This window comes from Sciurus carolinensis, chromosome 4 (genome assembly GCF_902686445.1).
Source record: "Sciurus carolinensis chromosome 4, mSciCar1.2, whole genome shotgun sequence".
Classification (NCBI taxonomy): domain Eukaryota; kingdom Metazoa; phylum Chordata; class Mammalia; order Rodentia; family Sciuridae; genus Sciurus; species Sciurus carolinensis.
Window position 1 is genome coordinate 72,568,645 of NC_062216.1, and position 24,820 is coordinate 72,593,464.

Here is a 24,820-nt window from a genome sequence, read left to right on the forward strand (position 1 = left end):
ATCCCCCACCTTCCAATGTGGGAAAGCAGCAGAAGGAAGGAGCTCAGGTCCAAGCCTCTTCTCCAACTGCTTACCGGGCTACCCAGGCATTGGTGTTGATGTTGAAAGAGGCAATGGTGCCATTGAAGCGGGGGTTTGTCTCGAAGAGCCACACCTTCATGTTAGCACAGGCATCCCACTTTGCTTTTCCATTTTCTTCAAAGCCATTGAAGCCCAGCCCCGTCAAAATGCATACTCCTTCCTGAGGGGAGGCACAGCTCAGGGTTCTCGCCACTCCTGCCCAACCAACCCCCACAGCTTGTCTAAATATGACCTTGTCTCATCTTTCCTACTTACTGTGACCAGCCAACAGGTGACGTATTTGTATAGCACAAACTTGCCCCAGACCAACATGTACATGCAGCGGAACCAGAAAGGGCGGTTCTTGAGGGAAGAGAACATGTGTGTTAGAGGTAGCACACAGGCATGTTCCCCTTAGTGCCCTTCCTCTTCCAATCTGTGTCTGGTTTTCTCATTCTTATAAAATCCTGCTATCAGACAGGCCCTGACAATCTGGCCTAAGTGCCTTTAAAACAGGCTAAGGGAAGTAGGCAGGGGAGCCCAACGAACATCTCTCTCATCTTCCCTGAAGAGTCCCAGAAACAGCTCTGTCCTAACTCTTCTACTGGCTGGCTGTCTTCACAAGGTAATGTCAGGAACAGTAAGTACTGGGGGACCTTACATATTCACATTTCATGTTAGTTTAAGGAGAAACCTACCCAGAATGGATACGGAACTGCTGCAAGCCTTTCAGCTGGGCAGGAACAAAGCCAGCATTTCCCTCTCCCTTGGTTTCTGAATTCCCTAGAAGTCCCCAAGTCTGTCAGTCAAGAGAAGAAAACAGGCTGGAGGATCAGCAGCTGCTGCGCTCCAGGGAGGAACTTGGACATAATAAAGCAAGCTAAAAGCTGCTTTAGGGGGAGGAAAAGGGTGCTAAAGTGCACCTGGCACAGCCATGTGCCCACGAAGGTCATTCAGTGCAGGCTGATGAACATGTCCTGGCCCGGCTGGCACTGACACCAACTCTCACAGATCTAGAGCAAAACCAACATGCATTTGTAGATGGCATCGCCTACTTCTTTTCTATCTACAGGGGTCCTTGCCTATCCACTTTTCTATGAGGCAATGGCAGTGCTGCTGTGTTAGCAACCACTCACTTCATAGTCTTCAGTGAGGAGATAGTCTTCCGTGATGTGGGGGCTGAGCAGGGTGTAGCCCACCAGGTAGATAAGACCAAGACTCAGGCGCTTGAGAGCAGGTATGGTGCTGGAAAGGAATGAGCTGGGTCACAGAGGGCATAGTCTAGCCCTTCACCCTCTGACCCTCAGTTACTCAGAGAAGTGTTTCAGGGAATGGCTACTGCTTGGAATGGCATGAGGACCTCTGTTGCCCAAAGTTGGTACTGTTTCCAGGAAAGAGATCTCCCCTGAGTGGTTGGTTATGAGGAATGGTACCCACAAACCTGCAAGTTACAGAATGAAAAGGGCAGAGGGGAGAAGTGTGGGTGAGGCCCCCTCGGCGATGCTACTGAGCTCAGGTTCTCACCACGGTTCTCAATCTACATTGGGACTGACAATCCCATGTAGATAATAATAACCACCACCATCAAATTCCAATCTGCTCCTTCCTATCTTGGTGGAACTGATGCTGAAATTCATGTTAGACAAGTTCTCAGTAAAGGAATTCTGGTGACTTTTACATTTTCTTCTGATATATCTTCATATATACTTTTATATATTGAACAATCTCTTTGTTTTTTCCTCTTTAAATGAGAAAACAGACTTTAAGGCAGGGATGTGACTGGTTCAGGCAAAATCCTGTGGCATAAAAATGAATGTTTATGTTTGTATTATAAGTGCAGCACGGACAGCTAGAGGTAACCTGGGTGGAAAAGTGCCTACTAGGACAACGAGCAGGCAGAGTGCTTGGTTGAAAGTCTAGGTCTGTGTGACATACATCGGTGTGCTAGGACCTAGCTGGAGAATGCAGCTGGGACTGGCCTTCAGGAAAGTCATTTCAGAAGTGAGTGTCAGAGCCAGGTGTGGTGGCACACGCCTAAAATCACAGTGACTCAGGAGGCTGAGGCAGGAGGGTCTCAAGTTCAAACCCAGCCTTAGCAACTTAGCAAGGCTCTAAGCAAATCAGCGAGACCCTGTCTCTATAAAAAGTCTAAAAAAGGGCTGGGGATGTGGCTTGGTGGTTAAGTGCCCCTGGGTTTAATCCTTGGTACCAGGAGAGGAAAAAAAAAAAGAAGTCACCGTCCAGTGAGACACCTATACAGAAGTCTTGACCAGGAGAGGCAGTTACCTGTTCGGCATCTTCCCTGGTATGTCAGTCAGCTGCCCCTGCACCAGCTTCATGTAGTGGTTCATTGAGAACTGGGGCCCTACCAAGAAGGCCCCATAGAAGTAGGAGAAACCAGCAACTTCCAGCAGGGAAGGGACACCCCGTATGGCATATTTCTGTTGCTCAGAGGACAAGGTATTCTATGCCGAGAAGAGAATGCATGGTTCAGGATAGCCTCAAATCTCCCCCCCACGAGCCAGTTTGAGTGTCCCCCACCCTGGTGCCCCACTGTCTGGGGTTCTTCAGCTTGCCTTTTCCTTTGGGGATGGAAAAGAGCTGCTTCAAGTGGAAATGAATTATGTGTGGGGCAGCTCAGCAACTGTTGGCTGTTACTGCCTTGTTGGCATTGGTCTCTGGACTTTGTGCAGGAGCTGGATCCTGAGCAAGTTAGAGTTGTTGATCCTTGCTCAGAGCTATCTGAAGTGAATGAGGCTCGGGAATGAGAAAGAGGCTCTGCCCCTGGTATCTGGGTCCAGTCTTTTGGTAACAATAGCCTTCTTCCTTCCCTCTGGTTAAATCCTTAACCTCTCTGCAGAGGAACTGGTACTTACCTGATTTCTCCCTCCGTCAAAGTAGTCAACAGCCAAACCTGAGCAGAGAGAGAAGGGGTAGGTAGAGTAGAGGGAGAGGACATTGTGAGGATGTGGCCTGTGGACTGAGTGCATCCAGGAGTGTAATGGGAAAGTACCAGTAAGGTTTTGGTCTGATGGGAGTGGGGCCCAGCTGGAAGGAGGAAGGCAGTGTTCAACCACTCACCAATCAGCTTTAAAGTCAAGACACAATGTGGCATTGTCCACTTGATATCGTAGTTGCCAGTGGCTGTGAAATAATATCCAGCAAGAAGGTAGGCCTAGAAGAGAGCCAAACATTCCACCATCACTACTATGTCTTCCTTCACTTTCTCCTCATTCTGGAATCCTTTGTTTTCTTTCATTTTTCCTTTCTCCTGGTCCCATGATTAAAAGCTTTAAGGAGTTCCTACAAATGGAGACACCTGAGCCTATAAAGGAAGAGTTGCTCAAGAATTCTTAGCAAAATAAGGGCTAAACTGAGATAAGAACTGAGATGCTTAGCTTCTTTAGCTCATTCTAAATTGGTTTTCTTCCTTGCCTTTAGATAACTTCCCTCATGGATTGCTAAGCAAATCCCGATGAAAACTAGTGAACCTTAGTTGCATAGTCCTATGCAAAGGATTACCTAGTGCACCTTCCTTGAGTCATGGAGGGAGTTACTATTACAATCTGCATATGAAACATCTGGGCCCAGTAAGAAGTGACCTACCAAAAGTCATACTGCTAAGTGTTGGAAGGAGGGGTTGGAAATGAGGTCTCCTAGTCCACACTGCTTTTCTATGCCATAGTCCCCTGCCTCTCTCCTGCCTCAGCTGTGACCTGAGATGCTAAGAGAAAGGTGTTTACCATTTGCAAGCAAAAGGTAGTGAGGACGGCAGTCATGGTGCGGCCCATCAGTCGAAGGATGAGGAACTGAAGTATAACACATAGCAAGGAGTGGTAGAACTGGTATCCTGGATGCAGAGAGCAGAATTTTAGCTTGGTCTTTATACTCACACTCTTCCTAGGACTTACAACCACAAAAAGGACATATAAAGACAACACTTTGGTATCAGGAATATTAGGATTTTTTTTCTTTTTTAAAAAACCTGTGGAAGGGATGCAAATTAGTTGTATGAACATTGAGATTATCAGGGTGTTTATGGTATTTCTGTATGTATGAATTGAGGGATCATCTTGAGTGGGAACTGCTTGGATCTGTCATTCAGTTACAGCCACAGCAGAGAAACTGATCCTTTGCTGTTGAAGGGGTCTGGCAAGCTACCCTCAAAATGCTTGTATTTATTATTTAAATTTATTTTCATAGTGCTACAGAATGAACCAGGAACTTACGTATGCTAGCAAGTGCTCTACTGCTGAGGTGCATTTCCAGCCCTAAATTTATATATTTATTTTTTGTGGTACAAGGGATTGAACCCAGGGGTGTTCTACCACTAAGCGACATCCCCGGCCCTTTTTACTTTTTTATTTTGAGATGGGGAGTCTCACTAAGTTGCTTATAGACTTGTTAAACTGCTGAGGCTGGCCTTGAACTTGTGATCCTCCTGCCTCAGCCTCCCAATTTGCTGGGATTACAGGTGTGTGCCACCAAACCTGGCTTTGAATTTATTTTTTTAATTGATACAGAAACATGTAAATATTTTACATGCTTCTGGGGTACTATGTGACATTTTGATACATGTATAATTTTTAATTGTTTAACATTTTTCAAAATGTTTTTATCTGACAGAGGAATGTACATAAAAGGGGAAAAAAGGAAAAGTTAAGCTGAGCTCTGTCCATATAACCCTCTCTTTGCAAGCAGAGCATTAATTAAAACTTTCCAAGCCACTAAATTCTCTCAAGGAGCCAGGCACACACCTGTAATCCCAGCAACTCGGGAGGCTGAGGCAGGAGGATCAAGAGTTCAAAGTCAGCCTCAGCAACTTAAGGGAGGCATTTAGCAACTCAGTGAGACTCTGTCTCTAAATAAAATACAAAAGAGGACTGGGGAATGTGGCTCAGTGGTTGAGCACCCTGGGTTCAATCCCCCATACCCAATAAAAAGAGAGAGAAAAAATTCTTTTTTTTTTTTTTACGGTGCTGGGAATTGAACCCAGGGCCTTGTGCTTGCAAGGTAAGCACTCTACCAACTGAGCTATCTCCCCAGCCCGAGAAAAAATTCTTCAAGGAAGTTTTGTTCAAGTCTGTTCCTTCCCAGCATCCTTCTAATCATGGGGTCACTGCTAACTTGGTTTACTTACCAAAGTTAAAATAAGCAATTGAGAGGCCAGTGAAGGCGTGGAAGAGATGAATGAGGTAGCTGTCCTTGTAGAAAAGGTAATGCCGATAAAACAAAGCCAAGGGGTACCCTAGATGGGGAGAAAGATAAGAAGGTTACTCATGTTTGGTGCCATGGAAGTTTATGTGGCTTGAAGCTCAGACCAGAACAGAGAAAACAAGGACAAAAACAAAACCCCACATGTATTATATGGATGTCAACAGTGAGGAGGATAACAGTACCCTCATGATTCAAAAGTTGTTTTGTAAATAATATTGAGAAGTAAACATACTGATTTTTTATTGAGGTAATATAGAGTTGGATCCTAGGACTAGGTTTTATTTATAACCTATTAGCTATTTTTTTTTTTTTTTTTTTTTTTTTTTTTTGGTGGTGGGGATCGAACCCAGGACCTTGTGCTAGCAAGGCAGGCACTCTACTGACTGAGCTATCTCCCCACCCCCCTATTAGCTATTGCTGGGAATTTTCTCTTCATTGAAAAAAATCTTTTTTTCCCTTTGGTGCTGGGATCAAACCTCAGAGCCTTTCATGTGACAAGCAAGTGCTCTAGCACTGAGCTATAGCCCCAGTGTTTTTATTTTTATTTATCTTTTAATTCTGTTATTATTCTTTTTAAACAAACAGCACCAGGAATAGGGGACCAGAAGAAAGGGGAGAAGGGAAAGTGAGGCTTCGGCCCGCAATCCCTCCCCACCCACCCTTTTCCCCTTGTGTATTTATAATCTATATACAAGCCCCAGGTAGTCGGGTGGGGGCAAGGGGAACTCCCTCAGCAGGGTGGAGGCAATTCAGGATACTTGTCCCTTTGGATGGAGGCTCTTTTGCCCTTCTGGAAGGCTCTTCTAATGAAGGAGGCCCTGTTCGATCCCAAGGTTTTGGCAAGCAGTGCAGGGTATGGAGGCCTGAGGATAAAAGTTGAAGTGCTAGGTGTGGAACACTTGACTATGGGTGGAAGTGGGGGGGCCTTAAGATGGGAATTGAGACCAGATAATTCCCTCATGGGGGAATATAAGACAACCCAGGTCATCCAAGGCTGCTGCTCAGCTTTTGATAATCCTGGAAAGGTTTTAGTTCTTCTAGGTACAGCTCTGCTCACCCCAAGCTTGGGAGGAAGGGTCATGCAGGTGAAGGCAGCAGGAGCAAGTGGAGGCTGCACAGCCAGGCTGGGAGACTGCAGATCAGGGCCCACAGGTAACAGGGAAAGGGATTGGAAATAGGGTAGGAGCTAGTGCTGGTGGCAGGGAGCCAAAATTCACCACAGGCAGCTGTGAATATATAATCGTAGAAGCATCTGTAATGCAGGGGCCCCTGAGGAAGCCGTTTGGCCACCAGGCTTCAGAGGAGCAGACTGCAATCCAAAGCGGATGGCACATCCTGGCATACCTGAAGCAAAGGTGGGTCAGGCAAAGAGCTGGGGCAGAAAGCTGGAGAGTAGAGGAAGGAAGGTAGAGGGTAGAGAACTCTGCCATCAGCTTCCCCAGTTCTTTCACTTGCAGTGCTGAGAAATCAGGAAAACTGGCCCTTGAGTGCTACTGGGAAACAGCTCCCAGTCTTGGGATATTGGAATGGCCTCAGTGACTAATGTCATTGTTTCCTTCTCTGCTTTTAAACTGTCTCCCACTACTATGTGCAGGTCTGCGTCCTTGTTACTAGATTGAAGGACCAGGTTGATGGGATGGCTGGAGGCCAGGCTCTGGCCCTCAGTCCATATGCTGCAATTGTTTTGTGCCTATGGGGTCACATGGTAGAGTCTGCTCTGGGGGCAGCTCCTTTCTGTCCCCATCATGGGAGTCAGGTGGCTGTCTCCTAGGAGGTTCAGAGGGTTCAGAGCCAGGTGGATGCTCACCAGAAACAGGATTCAGGGATGAGGGGCCTCTGGTGTGCTTGGGGATCCCTCTGATGCCCCCCTGAGTCCTTTATTAGGGGAACTGTGCTGGCTGCAGGGACTTGATGACACCTCAGAATCCCCACCAGTCCACCCATGTCAGACTGACTCATCTCATCTCTGTGCCAGCCATATCCTTAAATGGACTGAGGAGCTCCATCCAGGGCTCCATGGAGTTGGGTTGTGCTTCTTTTGGCTGGTGGCAGTTTGTAAACTATCCTAGATGTGGGGAGGTCATAGACTGCTTGTATCTCTCGATTCTCCCTGAGGGCCTGGTACCTTAGGTTTTCAGGGCAGGATTCCAGAGCTATAAGAAGCTGGCAGAGATTTCACCTGCAGCAGTTGCAGCCTGCCCCCACCCCCCAGGTCTCTCCTGCTATTAGCAGGAAGTCTGGGGATTAACCTCTGCAGAGTCCCAATCCCCAGAGTTTTAAAATTTTATTTTGAGAGCTGGGGATAGAGCTCATTTGGTAGAGTGTTTGCCTCAAATGCACAAGGCCCTGGGTTCTAATCGCCAGCGCGCACACACACACACACACACACACACACACACACAATGATACAGGTTCTCACTAAATTGTCCAAGATAGCCTTAAACTTGGGATCCTTTTGCCTCAGCCTCCCAAGTAGCTGAGATTATAGGTGTGTGCCACTGCACCTGGCTCTTTTTTCAATTTTTAAAAATGATATAAAGGCCAGGCATGGTGGTGCATGCCTGTAATCCCAGCAACTCCAGAGGCTGAGGCAGGAGGATCATAGTTTGAAGTCAGCTTTAGCAACATAGCAAGACCCTGTCTCAAAAAAAAAAAAAAAAAAAAAAAAAAGTCTGGGGATATAGCTCACTGGTAAAGCACCTCTGGATTCAATCCCTACCCCCCAGCTCAAAAAAAGATACAAGGAATCAATGCTTACCTATGCCTACAAACATTATTTTACACTTTGTGATCTGTCTTGTTAGCATAATGTTATCAGATTATCAAGAGGATAAACGTAAATTTACACTGGGCTACAATCTGGGATACCAGTCACAGGATACTTGTAGACAGATGCTCCTCACATTCTGCAATCTGGGCACCAACCAAGTTATAACTCTGCTTAGGTGTACTGGAAAAATGTGTTTGAAAGCTGTGGTTCATAGTACAGTCCAAGGGCCATGTGTGAACTATAGGGGATCTCCTGATGGGCCATGCACTGATCATACAGGACCAGGGGTTGCTTACCAAATTAAAAAGGATCAATACGTTTGGGATTCTTGACTAAAATTAAGTATATCCTATGGTTTTACTGCAGACTCACCTTCAGTGTTCTGTGAAAAAGTCTGGCTGACATGCTTGCCAACATTCCTACTGCTCCCTACTGTTTTCTGGAAGGACACCTTACCTTTCCTGTCACTGCATAATTAGTATTCTTGAGTTGGTCATGGTTCACAATTACTGCAATTCTTGCTTTTAAATTATAAATTGCAGTTTGTTTATCATTGGCAATACAGTTTGTTTTGAGTTTGGTTAACTTTGCAATGCTTAGAAGTGTCATACAGAAAGAAAGTGCTCATTTATCTGTAAATGGGTAAGTAAATGGATAATCATGTATGCTGGCTTATGTTCTTCTAGTCTTTTTCCCCTAAGCTTTTTTTTTTTAAACTTATGATCACTCTGTACACTTATGTATCATATTTTTTTCACATAACAATATATTAACCATTCAATCTTCTTGGTGCCAGAATTTACTGGTGTTCTCTGCTGTTCCCATAACAGGCTAGGGTCTTTATCAAGTTTATGGCTTCATGCAAATACAGTCAACCCTTGAACATTGTGGGGATTGAGGGCATCAACACCCACCCCCTAGTAGAAAATCTGCATAAATCTTTTTTTCCTTCCAATGCTGGGGGCCTTGAGCATGTTAAGATACTAGGCCACATCCCCAGTGCCTGCATATTTTTGACTCTCCTCAAAATTTAACTATTAGCCTGCTGTTGCCTGAAAACCTTTTCAATAACATCAATACTCAATTAATGCATATTTTGTATGTTATATGTATTACATATTTTTGTTTTTTGCAGTATTGGGGATGGAACCCAGATGTACTCTACCACTGAATATACCCCAGCCTTTTTATTTTATATTTTTATTTAGAGACAGGGTCTCCCTAAATTGCCTAGGCTGACCTTGAATTTGTAACCCTCCTCCTTCAGCCTCCTGAGCAGCTGGGAATACGGATCTCCCCACAAGGTGTTTTAAATGGATACTTGCAACACTTGAGCTCATTGCAATAGCAACACCATGTGGCTATGAAATTATTATAGCAGTACAGTACGTATTACAGCTAGTTTTTAAAAATTTAAATTTGTTATTTTTTGTAGAGCTGGGATAGAACTGAGGACCTTGTATATGCTAGGCAAGAGCTCTGAGCTAAAATGCCATATTTAATTTTTTAAACTTACACACGATAACACAGTAATTGCACATAGCTGTGGGGTATAGTGTGATGTTCTGATACACAAATACACTTTTTTAAAAAATATTTTTTAGTTGTTAATGGATCTTTTATTTTATATATATATATATATATATATATATATATATATATATATATGGATGGGGTGGGAGAGATAGCTAGCTGAGGATTGAACCCAAGGCTTCACACATGCCAGGCAAGCGCTCTACCACTGAGCCACAACTCCATCCCAAATACATATTTTAATGATGTTTAAGTCAGGGTAAACCTATCTATCTCCTCAAACACTATTTATTTTTCCCATTTATTATTCATTTATATTAAAAATATTCAAACCCTTTCTTCTAACCTTTTTAAAAATGGGGCTGTGAATCAAACCTAGGACCTTTGGCATGCTAGGCAATGTAGCCAGCACTTTTTTTTTAGCTTTTTAATATGTACAATACGCTATCATTATCTATAGTAATCCAGCTGTGCAAAGCACACCAGAATTTCTTACTCCTAACTATAACTCAGTATTCACTGAGCAACCTTTCCTCATTCTTTTTTTTTTTTTTTTTTTTTTTTGCAGTGCTGGGGATCAAACCCAGGGCCTTATGCTTGTGAGGCAAGCACTCTACCAACTGAGCTATCTCCCCAGCCCACTTTCCTCATTCTTATACTACAGTTCACTCTGTGCAGTTACGATTTCACATTGCAACTTTATATTTGTTTTACATTTCTCTGAACTGATGGTGCCATATACAGTGTGTGTATGTAAGTTTGATAAATTTTAACTTTTTTTATTAAGGGTCACCTATAGATAATTCTATAAACATCCTAAGGATTACTGGCTCATTTATTCATTCAATAAATGCTTATTAAATGATTACTATATGCCAGGAATTCTGTTTATGGAGCATATAATGGAGGAGGGGTAGCATGTAATGTTTTATTTTCCAGTTGGCTGAGATGATGTGATATGTTATTACTAGCTCAAGGGAGAGAGAGATATCAATAACCCTTTCACAGTCAGATGATCAAGCACAGAAACAGGATCAAGTCTCACATCATGTGAGCAGGAATTTGGCAGGGAGAGAACACCATATTAATAGCAAGCAATGCTAAGAACTAGTGTCAGGTACTAGAAGGTATACAGAATAGATGCAATGCCTTAAATCTTTTTTTTTTTTTTTTTTGCAATAGTGGTATAAATGAATAAAAACAAAGTAATAGGGGAAATTCTAATTGTCTAGAGCACTCATAAGTTATGGGTAGCTAAAATGTTTATTTCTTCAAGCACTAAAACTTTTTAAATATGTGTACTAGGGATTGAACTCAGGAATATTCCATCTCTCAGCTACATAAACTATACCCCCCGTCCTTTTTAAATATTACTTTGAGACATGATCTCACTAAGTTGCCCAGGCTGGCCTCAATTTTTTTTTTTTTTTGAGGGGGGGTACTGGGGGTTGAACTCAGGGACACTCAACCACTGAGCCACATTCCCAGCCCTATTTTGTATTTTATTTAGAGACAGGGTCTCACTGAGTTGCTTAGCACCTTGCCATTGCTGAGGCTGGCTATGAACTTGAGATCCTCTTGCCTTAGCCTTTCAAGCCACTGGAATTATAGGCATGCACCACTGTGCCTGGCTAGGCCTCAAATTTTTGATTTTCTGGCCTCAGTCTCCTTAGTAGTTGGGATTACAGGTGTACACATCATGCTTGACCACTAAAATCTTTTAACTAAATGGAATGCTTAAAAACTAAAAAAAGAATGATGCTACTCTGTTCCCATGAGCTGAATATGATTTAACATTTTCTTTGAGATCTGGGTCATTTCTATTCCAAAGTAGTGTCACCACTGGCTTCTAACCTTTGAGGTTGTGAGCATTTCTTTGCTCTAATTCTATAGGGCCTATACCATCCTGGATTCTGAGTTCTTGCATTCATTTCTTAAAGCTTTTCTGTCCCTTTCCTTGCTATTCTGGGATCAATAAGTCACTTCTTGAGCTTTCAGTGGGTCTGTCAAGAATAGTTCCCTTTCTTTTTTTTTTTTTTTTTTGTCCTGGGAATTGAACCCAGGGCCTTGCATGTTAGGTAAGTGCTTCTACCACTGAGCTACTTCCTCGGCCCCTCCTTTTCCCTTTTTTATGGTACTGGGAAATTAAACCTAGGGTGCACTGTACATCCCCAACCCTTTTTTATATTTTATTGTGACAGGGTCTCACTAAGTTGCTTAGGGTCTCATTAGATTTCTGAGGGTGGCTTTGAACTTGTAGTCCTCCTGGCTTAGCCTCCTGAGCTCCTGGGATTGATTATAGGTGTGTGCCAGTTCCTTTTCCCGTTTCTAACTTACTGCAGGCCTTAGAAACATTAACTTTGTTTTAGAGGAGTGAAAAAAAAAAGATGCAAGAAAAGAGCCAGGGCCTTAAGTGCTTTCCTAGTAGACTTAGTATATGGGCCTGGTAACATCAGTTCTGGCCACTCAAAGGTCTTGTTTGGCCAGGTGTGTTGGTGCATTCCTATAATCCCAGCAACTCAAAAGGCTAGGCAAGAGGAGTGGAAGTTCAAAGACAGCCTCAGCAACTTGGCAAGAACCCTGTCTCACTGTCTCAAAATAAAAATAAAAAGAGTTGGGGATATGGCTCAGTGATTAAGCACCCCTGAATTCAATCACCAAAAAATACCAAAAAAAAAAGATCCTGTTTGTTCTGACCCATAGAAATAAAGTATTATGGCACACCAGCAAACACATGATAAGAAGATGGATGAACTGGGAGGAAAATATAATAAATGCAGTAGGCCAGGTTACCAGGATTAAGACCCTAACAGATGAAGGGCAAAGCCTGGAAGGAAGCTGCAAAGGGGAAGGGAAGGAATCATGCTGGGGTGAGTTGCTGGGACAACCTGGGCCCCTTGAGTGTATAAACACCAAACCTTGCTCTTGGCTGCCACCCCACTCAGCAGGCTTTGTAGCCTAGCCACCTGGGGATGACTGACATGCTGTTTTTAGGGAGGGTGGTGTCCTACAAGCTGTTTCTGAGTCTTAATGCATTTTTGTGGGAACCAGTGCTTTATATAGTGGCTATAGTTGCCTATAGAATCATAAAAAAGCCACCAAAGCGCCTCCTCACTCACCCACTTACTCATCAGAGTCTGACTCAGTAGTGGAAAAGGACCTGTACTTTTAAAAGTGCCACAAGTGATTCTATGTGCAGTCAGGGTTAAGAAGCAACACCTTCCTGAAACCCTGATGCAAGGCTGCAGTCCCCCCCGCCCTTTCTGAGAATAGAATTCTCACCTTGGCATTTGGGGGTGGCTGTCCTTTCTTAAATTGCACCAAATGGGTTTATAAAGCTGGTCCAGAGGTTTTTAAGAACTTGCTGGCAGTACTCTATCTCATTCGGCAGTATTGGGGATTAAATCCAGAGTGTTCTATCACTGAACTACATTCCCAGCCCTTTATTCTATTTTGAGAGAAGTCTCACTAAACTACCCAGGCTGGCCTCAAATTTGTGTTCCTTCACCTCAGCCTCCCAAGTAGCTGGGATTATAGGTGTGCCCTAACATACCTGGTCTATTTCTTTTTTTTTTTTTCCCCTCTGTTTGCTGACGGAGGGTCTTTAAAAACTCATTAGCAGATGGAATGGTGAACTAGAGAATACCCTAAGCTGAGGATCACCAATTAGAATGGGAGCTCTCCAAGAGCAAACGTCAGGACATTTGAGATGCTGTGCTCTTTTTATTTATTATTTTGAGATCCTGTGCTCTTTAAGGTAGGCTTCTGAGACACATTTAATGTGGTCCTCTCCAGAGGCTGTAGTCAAGCTTGAGAAATGATTCAGTTGTATTCTTTAGGCACTGGAGGTTTACATAGTTTCACGTGCTGTTTGCATTTGGGACCAGGACTGATCATAAATGAATGGAATTCTTTATTTTCTGTACAACAATAGGGAAATACTTATACTAATTAATCCTAAAGTTGTAAGGCTTCACTTGTTAAACAGTACATTTCTTTTTTCCTTCATCCTGTATAGCTATTTCTGGACTCTGGAGAAGTATCATTTAGTTCCACACGACCCTGGTGAAAGGAAATAAATTTTGGCAAGTGTGAGGGAGAAGATGGAATTAGACTGAACTATTATGTGTTTGTTCAATGAGCCAGATGTTGATATCAGTTTTATAGAAAAGACTACTTATAGACACTACACAAAGGACTGATGTGATATCACAGCATAGAGCAGTAGTTTTCAAGCTTTTTGGGTTCAGGGCCACTTTATGCTCTTATGATCATGGAGCAAGCAGGAGTCAGTGCAGTGGCACATACCTATAATCTCAGCAACCTGAAAGGCTGAGGTAGAAGGATCACAAAGTTCAAGGCCAGCCTCAGCAATTTAGTAAGACCCAGTCTCAAAATGAAAAATAAAAAGGGTGGCTCAGTGGTAAAGTGCCCTGGACTCAATCCTCAGTACAACACACAAACAAACAAACAAAAAACAAAAAAACAGAAACAAAAACAAAAAACCAAAACAATAATATAAAACCGAAAAGTAGATATTTTCCTTTGATACTATACTAAAATTCAAAAAGGAGTAGTATCTCAAAGGTTAGTTGTAATGTGAAACCATATCAAGGAATTTTTCACACTGTTCTATTAATATCCACTGGTGCCTGGAATGGTGGTACAAACTTAAGAGTGCTATCTACTTTGGAGGCTGAGGTAGCAGTCTGAGACCAGACTAGGCAACAAAGCAATACTCTGTCTCTAACTAATAGGTAAAACAACAACAACAATAACAAAACCCCAAACAACAACAAATAATAAAAACCATAAAAACCCACTGATCTCTCTTCAGCTTTGAATGGGTCTTTAGCCCAGGCATGATTTTGTAACATCAGACATTGGTCAGCTGAAAAATACTGGTTCACTGAGTTAGGCAGATCTTCCAAATACTGATATACTTCATTAGAATATAGTATAAAAATATACATTCAAATGGGGTGGGAGAGGGTGGGGGACAGAAAGATAGTAGAATGGAACAGACAGTATTACCCTATGTATATTTATGATTACATGAATGGTGTGAATCTACACTGTGTACAACCATAGAAATGAAAAGTTGTACCCCATTTGTGTACAATGAATCAAAATACAGTCTATAAAAATTTTAAAAAAATTAACTAAAAAAAAAAAAAACAAAAGAATCTTGACTGGAGTGTAGCACTCGCCTAGCATGTGCAATGCTCTGGGTTTCATCCCCAACACAGGGAGAAAAAAAGAAGAAAAAGAAATCTTTATTGAGGACATGTGATTCAAGTCCAACTGAATGAGAATATAGTGATCACACTGTGCCTTAAATAGGCTTCGTGGCACTATTATCTATACTATTTTGTCAGAGAAAAAAATGTTTTTCCTTCTAAACAAATAATATTTCATTTAGCTTTTAGAATGCAGTTCATCAGTAAATTGAAATATGGCATACAAATTCAGACTGATGAAACATTAATAAAACATCCTGGACTAAAATGAAAAAAAAAAACACATTTTTTTTTTTTTTTACTTTTTTTTTTATTATTATTGTATACAAATGGGATACATGTTGTTTCTCTATTTGTACATGGAGTCAAGGCATACCATTTGTGTAATCATACATTTACATAGGGCAATGATGTTTGATTCATTATTTTTTTCCCTTCCCCCCACCCCTCCCACCCCTCTTTTCCCTCTATACAGTCCTTCTTTCCTTCATTCTTACCACACTCCTTATCCCTAACCCTAAACCTAACCCTAACCCTAACCCTAATGCTAACCCCTCCCACCCCCCATTATATGTCCTCATCCGCTTATCAGCGAGATCATTCGTCCTTTAGTTTTTTGAGATTGGCTTATCTCACTTAGCATGATATTCTCCAATTTCATCCATTTGCCTGCAAATGCCATAATTTTATCATTCTTCATTGTGGAGTAATATTCCATTGTATATATATGCCACAGTTTCTTTATCCATTCATCAACTGAAGGGCATCTAGGTTGGTTCCACAATAAAAAAACCACATTTCTTAATATCACCATTAATTTAAGCAGAAAAGTCCATATACTGGTAAACTGTCAAACTCATGGTAGTATTGGATACATTTTTCAAAATTCTAATTTTTACATGAAAGCTTGAATTTTGTTATTGGCTACAAACATTTTCAGTTGTTTTCCTTGAAATGACAATTTTCAAGAGACTGTCTGCCAAATAACCAGTTTGTCAGTTACTCTTTCAAGTAAAACTGGTGGCCCATGAAAAAGAAGCTGCTAAACCAGCATATAACTCAAGTTATTGCCCAAGTATTTCCTCCAGAGAGCCACTGTTCTCCACCAGGATGCAGAACTGCTTTATGCATATTTCCCATTTCTTCAATTGGAAGATTTTTTTAAAAAGACACGTACTCGATGATTCAGGTATCTTTAGGAGTCCATGGGTAGCACTTTGGCAACCACTGATGGTTTGGTTTTGTCTTCCTTCTTATAATGCAGTCCTTTCTTCCTCCTTAGTTTCAACAGTTCTGCTTTATTTGAGAACTTCTTTTTTATTTGTTTGAGATATACAGCCTTCTGGTTCTTTTCTTTTTCTTCCTCCCTTTTTTCTTTTTCTTTTTCCCCCCTGGTACTGGGGATAGAAACCCAGGAGTTCTCTACCACTGAGTTACATACTCAGCTGTTTTAAAATTAAAAAAAATTTTTTTTAAATATTTTTTTAGTTGTATATGGACACAATGCCTTTATTTATTTTTATGTGATGCTGAGGATTGAACCCAGTGCCTCTGACATGCTAGGCAAGTGCTCTACCACTGAGCAACAGACCCAGCCCAAATTTTTTTAAAATTTTGAAATAGGTCTCACTAAGTTTCCCAGGCTGACCCAGAACTTGCCCTTCTCCTGCCGTAGCTTCTGGAGTAACTGTTATTACAGGCACACATCACCACACCCACTATGTACAAGTTTTTTTTTTTTTTTTTTTTTTTAGATGTAGATGGACACAATAGCATTATTTATTTTTATGTGGTGCTGAGGTTTGAACCCAGTGCCCTGCATGTGTGAGGCAAGCGCACTGAGTCACAACCCCAGTCCCTATATAGAAGTTTTTAATGTGAACCTATCTTCTGCATTCTCTTGGATACATGCCTAGGAGTGGGTATCCTGATTTTTTCCTGTAACCCAGTACTTCTCAGTCAGTCATAAAGACCAGTTTTTAGATTTCCCATCCATTGTGGACCAAAACTTTTGTAAAATACGAAGTCATCTGTGTGGATGTGGCAGTACTGTCAAATTGCTATAAAAGTTCTTAAGTATTTACTCTTATTTTCTATAGTCACTTTGACTGGCATGGGTTGGTTGACTATAATTTGTGCAGACTGCACCCACTTATCTTTCTGTTTCACTGAAGGCTTTCTTCTGGCTCATAAATACAGGTGTCCCCCAGGAGGACTCTGCAACTTTGGAAACACCATCCATGCTCATGTAACTTAATATAATCTTTATGCCAAAGACAAGCTAGTCCTAAATTCTCAAATTTCAGTTCCACATTTCTTTTTTTCCTTGCTGGATGTTTTTAGTATATTTCATATCATCTCAAATCCTATATAACTAAAGCACAACTTTTTCTTTGTATCAGTCTTCTTTTAGCATTTTTAAAATTAATGGTGTTACATTCTCCAGGTCACACAACCGCATTCAAAAACTTGAAGCTGTCTTTGCCTCTTGCCTTTCCCTGGTAATCAAATCCTGTGATGCCTCTTTTCTTAGGTCTTTCACTATCATTATCACCATTCCCCTTTTCTGTGCTACATTTCATTAAGGTCCTCAAGTACCTCATCCTGAAACTCTTGTAATGACCCCCTGACCTTTGCCCGCAGCCACATATTCCTGCAATCCTACACCAGAGTAAACCTTCAACAACTTCTCAGAATTCAGCAATGGTTCACAGCAGACTACTCACCGAGCCCTAATTCCTAGTTTAGAAATTCCTATTTTCTAAACTACATTTCTAGTTAAAGCTTCCATTTCTCTGCTTCAGTTAAAACTCATTTGCCTATTTTTGTCCAAACACATATTACATATTTTATATCTACATCTTAGCTCACACCAATCCCTTTGTGTATAGTAACTTCCCTAAGGACCCTCTACTAAATGAGGTCCTAGCTATTCTTCAAAACCCAGTTCAAATGTTCTCTAAGGATACCGTGGACCACAACAAACTCATGGCTCTGTATTACGGACTTAGGGCTTAAGTACCTGGCATGTAGGCCTCAAATTCTCATTTGACAAACCATTCCTCATATTTTTGTTTTACATTAAAATTTTCAAGTCAGGCATGGTGGTGTCCATCTATCAATCCCAGCAACTTGGGAGGCTGACACAGGATGATTATAAGTTTGAGGCCAGTCATGGCAAATTAGTGAGACTGTGTCAAAATAAAAAATAGAAAGGACTAGGAATGTAGCTCAGTAAAGGGCTTTCAGGTTCAATCCCCAGTACCAAAAAATAAAAAAATAAATTAAAAAATTCATGTTTGCAACTCTTTTCCTATTGACCTACATACATCTCTGAACCTCCCATAATGTACTATCCTGCATACTTTATTATTGATTCACCAACAGTTATTGACACTTAATAGCTGTTTGATCTTGCGCATCAGTTTCCTGAGTGAGTTGTTTTAAGGACTAAAGGAGGTAAAATGCACATACAGTAGTTATCACAATGCCTAAAATACTCTAGGTGTTCACTAAATTATATCTATACACATTTATGTAAGGCCAGAAGGTGGTAGAGCAGCCTTTTCTGAAAAATGCTGGGTCAAGTGCATATCAGAGCTTCTGAATCTAGTTTTCATACAAAGTGAAAATCAAATTGAGGTCGGAGAGAATAGTTTAAAGACAGAAAGGCGACAAAAGGAAGGATAAGGAAGTATAACCCACCCATAACTACATTAAGCAAAAGGTGATACAACATTTTAATAAATCTACAATTTCCAGCATTACCTACTGAAAGGATAATGGAGGACACATCAGCCTATGGATCCTGAGAATGATCATACCACCAAACTGTCTTGTGATCACCAGATTGATACCATTGCCACACACCTTCCCGTACCCACCCCTAGGATCCCCAAAACATCTCACTCTTGAGACAGTGCTCATTCTACTTTGAAAAAAAAAATATATATATATATATATATATATATATATGCTTTCCTTAATAAATTTATGAGTCTCTGACACATGCTGAAATTCTTTTCTGTTAACATTAATTCTTTTCCATTAAGAACACCACTAGTCCTGGAGTTGAGATCCCCTTTCAGGAACTCCTCTCACCTCTTCTGGTGACAAAATGACTAAGGGATTTCCCTTCCATCAGTGTTTCTAAAGATTTGTAGCATATTTATTTTATAAGGATATTAGTTATACTTTGCCAGGAACATTCTCTAAATTGTAATGTACTATTTACATTAAGGCTGCTGGGTGTGGTGGTGCTCATCTGTAATTCCAGTGATTTTGAAGGCTTAGGCAGGAGGATTGAAAGTTGGAGGCCAGCCTTGGCAACTTAGTGAGACCCTGTCTCAAAATAAAAGGGGCTGGAAATATAACTCACTGTAAAGTGCCCCTGGGTTCAACTCCCAGCACCACAAAACCAAACCAAACCACCAGAACCAACAGGATGGATCTGTCAACCCTCTCTCCCTGTATGACCTTTCTCTGACTCATCTTTTTCTTTTTGACCTTCACTGTTCTGCTCTAGTCACAAAGCTCTCCCTTCCTGGAATATTAGGTAGGGCCAGCCTTAGATTCTTCACATGAGTGGGTTCCCTGCCTGGAATGCTCTCTCTACAAACAAGCATTTCAGATCTTCAATGAAACATCACAGCGAGGTCTTCCCTGACTGGCTTATCTAAAATTGCATACAACAACACAAAAATTGCATTCAACAACTACCCCCAACTCCTGCAACCTTTCCATCAACACACATTCCGTTTTACTGTGCTTTCGTTTTCTCCTCAGCACTTATTGCTGTTTAGCATACGACATATTTATTTTTTTTGGGTTGCTGGGGATCGAACCCAGGGCCTGGTGCTTACAAGGCAAGCACTCTACTGACTGAGCTATCTCCCCAGCCCCACGACATATTTTATTTATCAGTCTCTGAAAGCAGGAATTGTGGTCTGTTTTGTTCTCTATTGTACCCTAGTGCCTAGCATGATTCCTGGACCCCCAAAATATTTGTTCAGCAAAGAGAGTGAATAAATGCTCTGTATTCTGGTCAATAAAATATTTATTAAGCATCTATTATGTGGTTAGCATTGTACTTTGCATTAAGAGGAATATGGTAAAACTGTTAAGAGGTGCTTTTACTTTAAGGAACTTGCTTCCTAGAGATCAAAAATATATATATCAATATCCCAGCGGCTTGGGAGGCTGAAGCAGGAGGATCTTGAGTTCAAAGCCGGCCTCAGCAACTTACTGAGGTGCTAAGCAACTCAGAGAGACCCTGCCTCTAAATAAAATACAAAATAGGGCTGGGAATGTGGCTCAGTGGTCAAGTGCCCCTGGGTTCAATCCCTGGTACAACCCCCCCAAATATATATCTCAAATATTATGTTCTATGGCAAGTGCTAATTGTATGAAATAGACAATGTTTTAGAGTTAGAGAAGAGAGATCAGTCTTAACCAGAGTAGTCAGGATGAGTAAGATTTGAATAAAGAAGTGAGGACAGTCCTAGGAAAGTCTGAAATTGATACCAAAAAAAAAAAAAAAAAAAAAAATCAAGAGGATTGATAGAATCTGAGGAAAGAGGGAAAAGGACAAATCAAAGATGGTTAAACTGTTAACACAGGGTCTTCAAACCTTTTTGGTGGTATAGCCACTGAGAGATTTGTGACTATATTTCTCTTACTTTATTTGTTTATTTATATTTTAGTACTGGGGATTAAACTAAGGGGGGCACTTGGTCACTGAGCCACATCCCCATTTCTATTTTGTATTTTATTAAAGACAGGGTCTCACTGAGTTGCTTAGTGCCTTGTCATTGCTGAGGCTGGCTTTGAACTTGTGATCCTGCCTTAGCCTCTGGACCTGCTGGGATTACAGGTGTGTGTGTAATTTAAATTTTAAACTTAAATTTGTAAGTTTTAACAATAGCAAATGATGTATGTGTGTGGGTGCATGTGCTTTGATTTTGTTTTTGCAGTGCCAGGAACTGAACCCAGGGTGCTCTGCCACTGAGCTACACTTCCAGCCCTAATTATTTTTTGAGGCAGGTTCTCCCTGGCTGGCTTTGAATTTGTAATCCTCCTGCCTCAGCCTTGAGTCACTGGGATTTATAGGTGTGTGCTACCAAGTTCCGTTGAAAATGTGTTTTAAGTATATGGTGAATATCTGCCATGCAGTCTGTTAAATAAGAATTACAGGAAGCCATTGTTTTAGACTAAATTCCTACAGTGGGCCTCAACAGACCTAGCTGAAAATTTCTTATGCTAAAGTTCCATGTTACCAGGCACAGCAACACATGCCTGTAATCCCAGCTACTTGGGAGAATGAGGGAGGCTGAGGCAAGAGGATTACAAATTCCAGGCCAGTCTGGAAAAGTCAGTAAGACACTGTCTCAAAATAAAAGAGCTGGGAGCAGTGGCACATGCCAGTAATCTCAGTGATTCAAGGGTGGGTCATATCCTCATCCTTTTATTATTTATTTATTTTTAAATTTTGAGACAAGGTCTTATTAAGCTGCTGAGGCTGATCTTGAACTTGTGATCCTCTTGCCTCAGCCTCCTGATTTGCTGGGATAACAGGCCTGCACCAGGTGGTCCACTCGTTTTTCTTTTTTAAAGGATGATTATAAAAGAATTAGGAAAGAAGATGCCTCAGGGTACAGACATAGCCTCAAGCATACCAATTTTAGAAAAAGCACAGATGGAGGTTGACAACCTGGAATTGCTTTTCTTAAAACTCTCCACATCTGTGTATCTTCTGGGAAGTCTGTGTACCACCAAGCACTGGTACCCCAGTCACAGAGCTCCCATCTCAAGGTGCCAAGTCTCATGATACCATGGTTAGCAAGAAGGTGGTGCCATTGAAAATAGAGAAAGATTGGCTTGCTCTGGTGGTGGTGGTGCTGGTGATAGCTGAAGCCTGGAAAGAAGATAAATTCTCACACAGACCATAAAATAAGGGCAGACTAAGGGCTGAGTCTTGGAAAACACCAGTATTTAAGGGAGTGGAAGCAAAAGAGACTGAAGGCTGGGGATGTGGCTCAATGGTAGAGTGCTTGTCTAGCATGCACTAGGTCTTGGGTTCAATTCCCCAGTATCTCAAAAAGAGACTGAGATAAGAGAGGTGTGATGGGGGCATGCCTGTAATCCAGCTACTGGGTAATCCCAGGCCCTCAGAAGGCTGAGGCAGAAGGATCACAAGTTCCAGGCTATCCAGGGCAAGTTAGTGAGATCCTATCTCAAAATAAAATAAAAAGGGTTGGAGTGGTAGAGTGGGAAATGGGGTGGGGATGCGGTTGGGATCTGAGATAAAATAGGAAACTAGCAGGTAAATCAAGACAGTCTGGAGGAAGGAAGACTATTTCAGCTGGGAAAAAGAGTCTAATAACATCAAATGTTATGGAGGCTAAGGAGAGTTAGAAAAAGCGAAACATCACTGAATTTCACAAATAGGCATTCGTCAACTGAACTACAGTAGTAGCTTGACACAGGAGGGGGAATGGAACTGGGGTTGGAGGAAAACAGCCCACTCCCAGGGAATCACTCAACCAGAGTAGTTCTCTCTAGAAAGGTTACTGAAACCAGAAGCAGCCTCCTGTAATCCCAAGCTACTTGGGAGGCTGAAGCAGGAAGATCACGAACTGGAGCACAGTTTTGGCACTTCAGTGGGACCCCATCTCAATAGAAATAAAAAAAGGGCTGGCGACATGGCTCAGTGTTAGAGCACCCCTGGATTCAATCCCCAGTACCACACATATACAAATAAAAACTGCAGATTTAAAAATCACTGCCTACTATGGCTTTTTAGTCTAAAGCTGAGTTGCTCAAACTAGGGAAATTGATGGAAGTTGGAGGACAAATATGGTACATCCATTTTACTCATTTTACAAAGAAGATTTTCAAATAATTGAACCAGTAAGGAACTTATCTATATATAATAAAACAAACAAACTAGGATTTGGAGAAAGATGTCCTACCCCTGTCTTTAAACATTTCCTCCTTACCTCTAGTCCCAATCAGCTGAATTCTACCTGTACCAGTCTTATTTTGAGAGCTTCCTTTATGTTCTTTCTTGTTGCTTCTTCCTTCCTTTCTTCTCAACAGTAACAATAACAATTATTATTATCATCAGCAATGGCAACCACCATTTATTGAACACTTCTGATGTGTCATGTGAATGAGTTAAAAACTTTATACACATCATTGTACTTAGTCCTCATAATAACTATGTGAAGTAAATAAGCAATATTGTCTTCACTTTATGAATAAAGAAACAAATCAAAGCAGTTATCCAACCTGTCTGTGCTAATAAGCTAGCAAGTGATGAAGCTGGATTCTAACCCTTGGATCTCATCTCTGAGTCCATACTTTAACCACTTAGCACATTATTTCCTCTGCCTTCAATTTGCTCACTCTCTTTTCCTCTCCAGTTCTCCTCACCCACCTTGTCCTTTGTTGCTGCTTATCACTACTATTCAATTTTGTTATTCCCTTCACTGTCTCCTAGAATCATGGTCTCATTCACTGCCTCTTTTCTACTCATTTCTTTCTTTTTTTTTTTGGGGGGGGGGTACTGGGGATTGAACTCAGGAGCACTCAGTCACTGAGTCACATCTTGTCCTATTTTGTACAGGGTCTTGCTGAGTTGCTTAGCACCTTGCTGTTACTAAGAGTGGCTTTGAATTCATGATCCTCCTGTCTCAGCCTCCTGAACCGCTGGGATTACAGGCATGTGACACCTTACCTGGTCTCTCATTTCTTTTTTGGCATCAATAATGTGGTAACCATGCTCCCAACCCAGGCTATCTGACTCTTATCTTTGTCTCTAAGACACCTTTTAGATGGTCAGTTCCTTAAAGTGAAGTGACTGAAATTCACCTCAGATATCAAAACTTTTATGGTGTGGTAGCTCATGCTTGTAATTCCAGGAGCTTAGGAGACTGAAGGAGGAGGATCACAAGTTCAAAGCCAGCCTCAGCAACTGGGCAAGACACTGTCTCAAAATAAAAAAATATTTTTGAAAAGGGCTGAGGATATGGCTCAGTGGTTAAGTGCTCCTGGGTTTAATCCCTGGTACCAAAAATTCAAAACTTTTCTAGACTATGAAATGTTACCATAGATAATGGGTAATTTCCTTTAGACAATCTTGGATGGCCACATTCAGGGTCTATCAGATAGCTGCCTGCTCTTTGAATCAAATTTCAAACAGCTGGGTGGGGTGGCACATGCCCCTAATACGAGGGACTTAGGAGGCTAGGGCAGGAGAATCCAAAGTTTGAGACCAGCCTGAGCAACCTAGAGAGACCCTGTCTCAAAATAAAAAGGAACTGGAAATATAGCTCAGTGGTAGGGTGCTTTTATGAGGTCCTGGGTTCAATCCCCAGTACTAATGCACACCCCACTCCCAACAACAAAAAATTCCAATAGATTCTCCCAAGACTCACAGGCTCACAGACTAGAAAATAGGCGGGGTGTATAGCTGATCAAGAGAGTATTTGCCTAACATGTACAAGGCCCTGGGCTTAATCTCTAGTACCACCAAAAAAAAAAAAAAAAATACTGCTTCCAAATATGGCTTATTTGTAGCTTGTTTTTGTCAAATATTTTGATATGATAATTTAAACTATTTCTACTTTGAAGATTTTGAAGATTTGTCATTTTTTCCCTATGCTTTCACCAAAATGGAAATTGTGCTAGAGAACTGACAGAAAAGGGAGACTAATGGAACTAAGAAGAGTTCAGCCCTGCCTTGCACTATTTAAGTGATAGGTAACTAATTAAGCACATTAGTGCTTAGAACTTCCTTAATGACCTCCTCTGTCAGTTGCCAAAAGCCCTTGTAGGTTATGGACATTCAGGAGGGGTGTGCCCCACCTTTGGAATTTGCTCAGAACCGGCCCTGTTTAGCAGATTAAACCTTGCTGATTAGTACGGGCAGGGTGCCAACCCACCTTCCGCACTCCAACAATTCTGTATATCTCCAGCTGAGTCATATGCTGAATGGTTA

General features: G+C 41.5%; 1 protein-coding gene across 1 annotated transcript in view; it reads right to left on the reverse strand.

Moving 5' to 3' along the window:
- Lpcat3 (lysophosphatidylcholine acyltransferase 3) overlaps positions 1-24,820 on the reverse strand; it is a 46,181-nt gene that overhangs the window by 1,705 nt on the left and 19,656 nt on the right. The window contains exons 2-9 of the mRNA XM_047548093.1: positions 5,201-5,308; positions 3,804-3,910; positions 3,142-3,235; positions 2,937-2,974; positions 2,347-2,525; positions 1,197-1,305; positions 337-423; positions 75-241 (exon numbers count right to left, since the gene is read on the reverse strand). Coding sequence (XP_047404049.1) covers positions 75-241; positions 337-423; positions 1,197-1,305; positions 2,347-2,525; positions 2,937-2,974; positions 3,142-3,235; positions 3,804-3,910; positions 5,201-5,308 — 889 coding nt within the window. The remainder of the gene's footprint in view (positions 1-74; positions 242-336; positions 424-1,196; positions 1,306-2,346; positions 2,526-2,936; positions 2,975-3,141; positions 3,236-3,803; positions 3,911-5,200; positions 5,309-24,820) is intronic.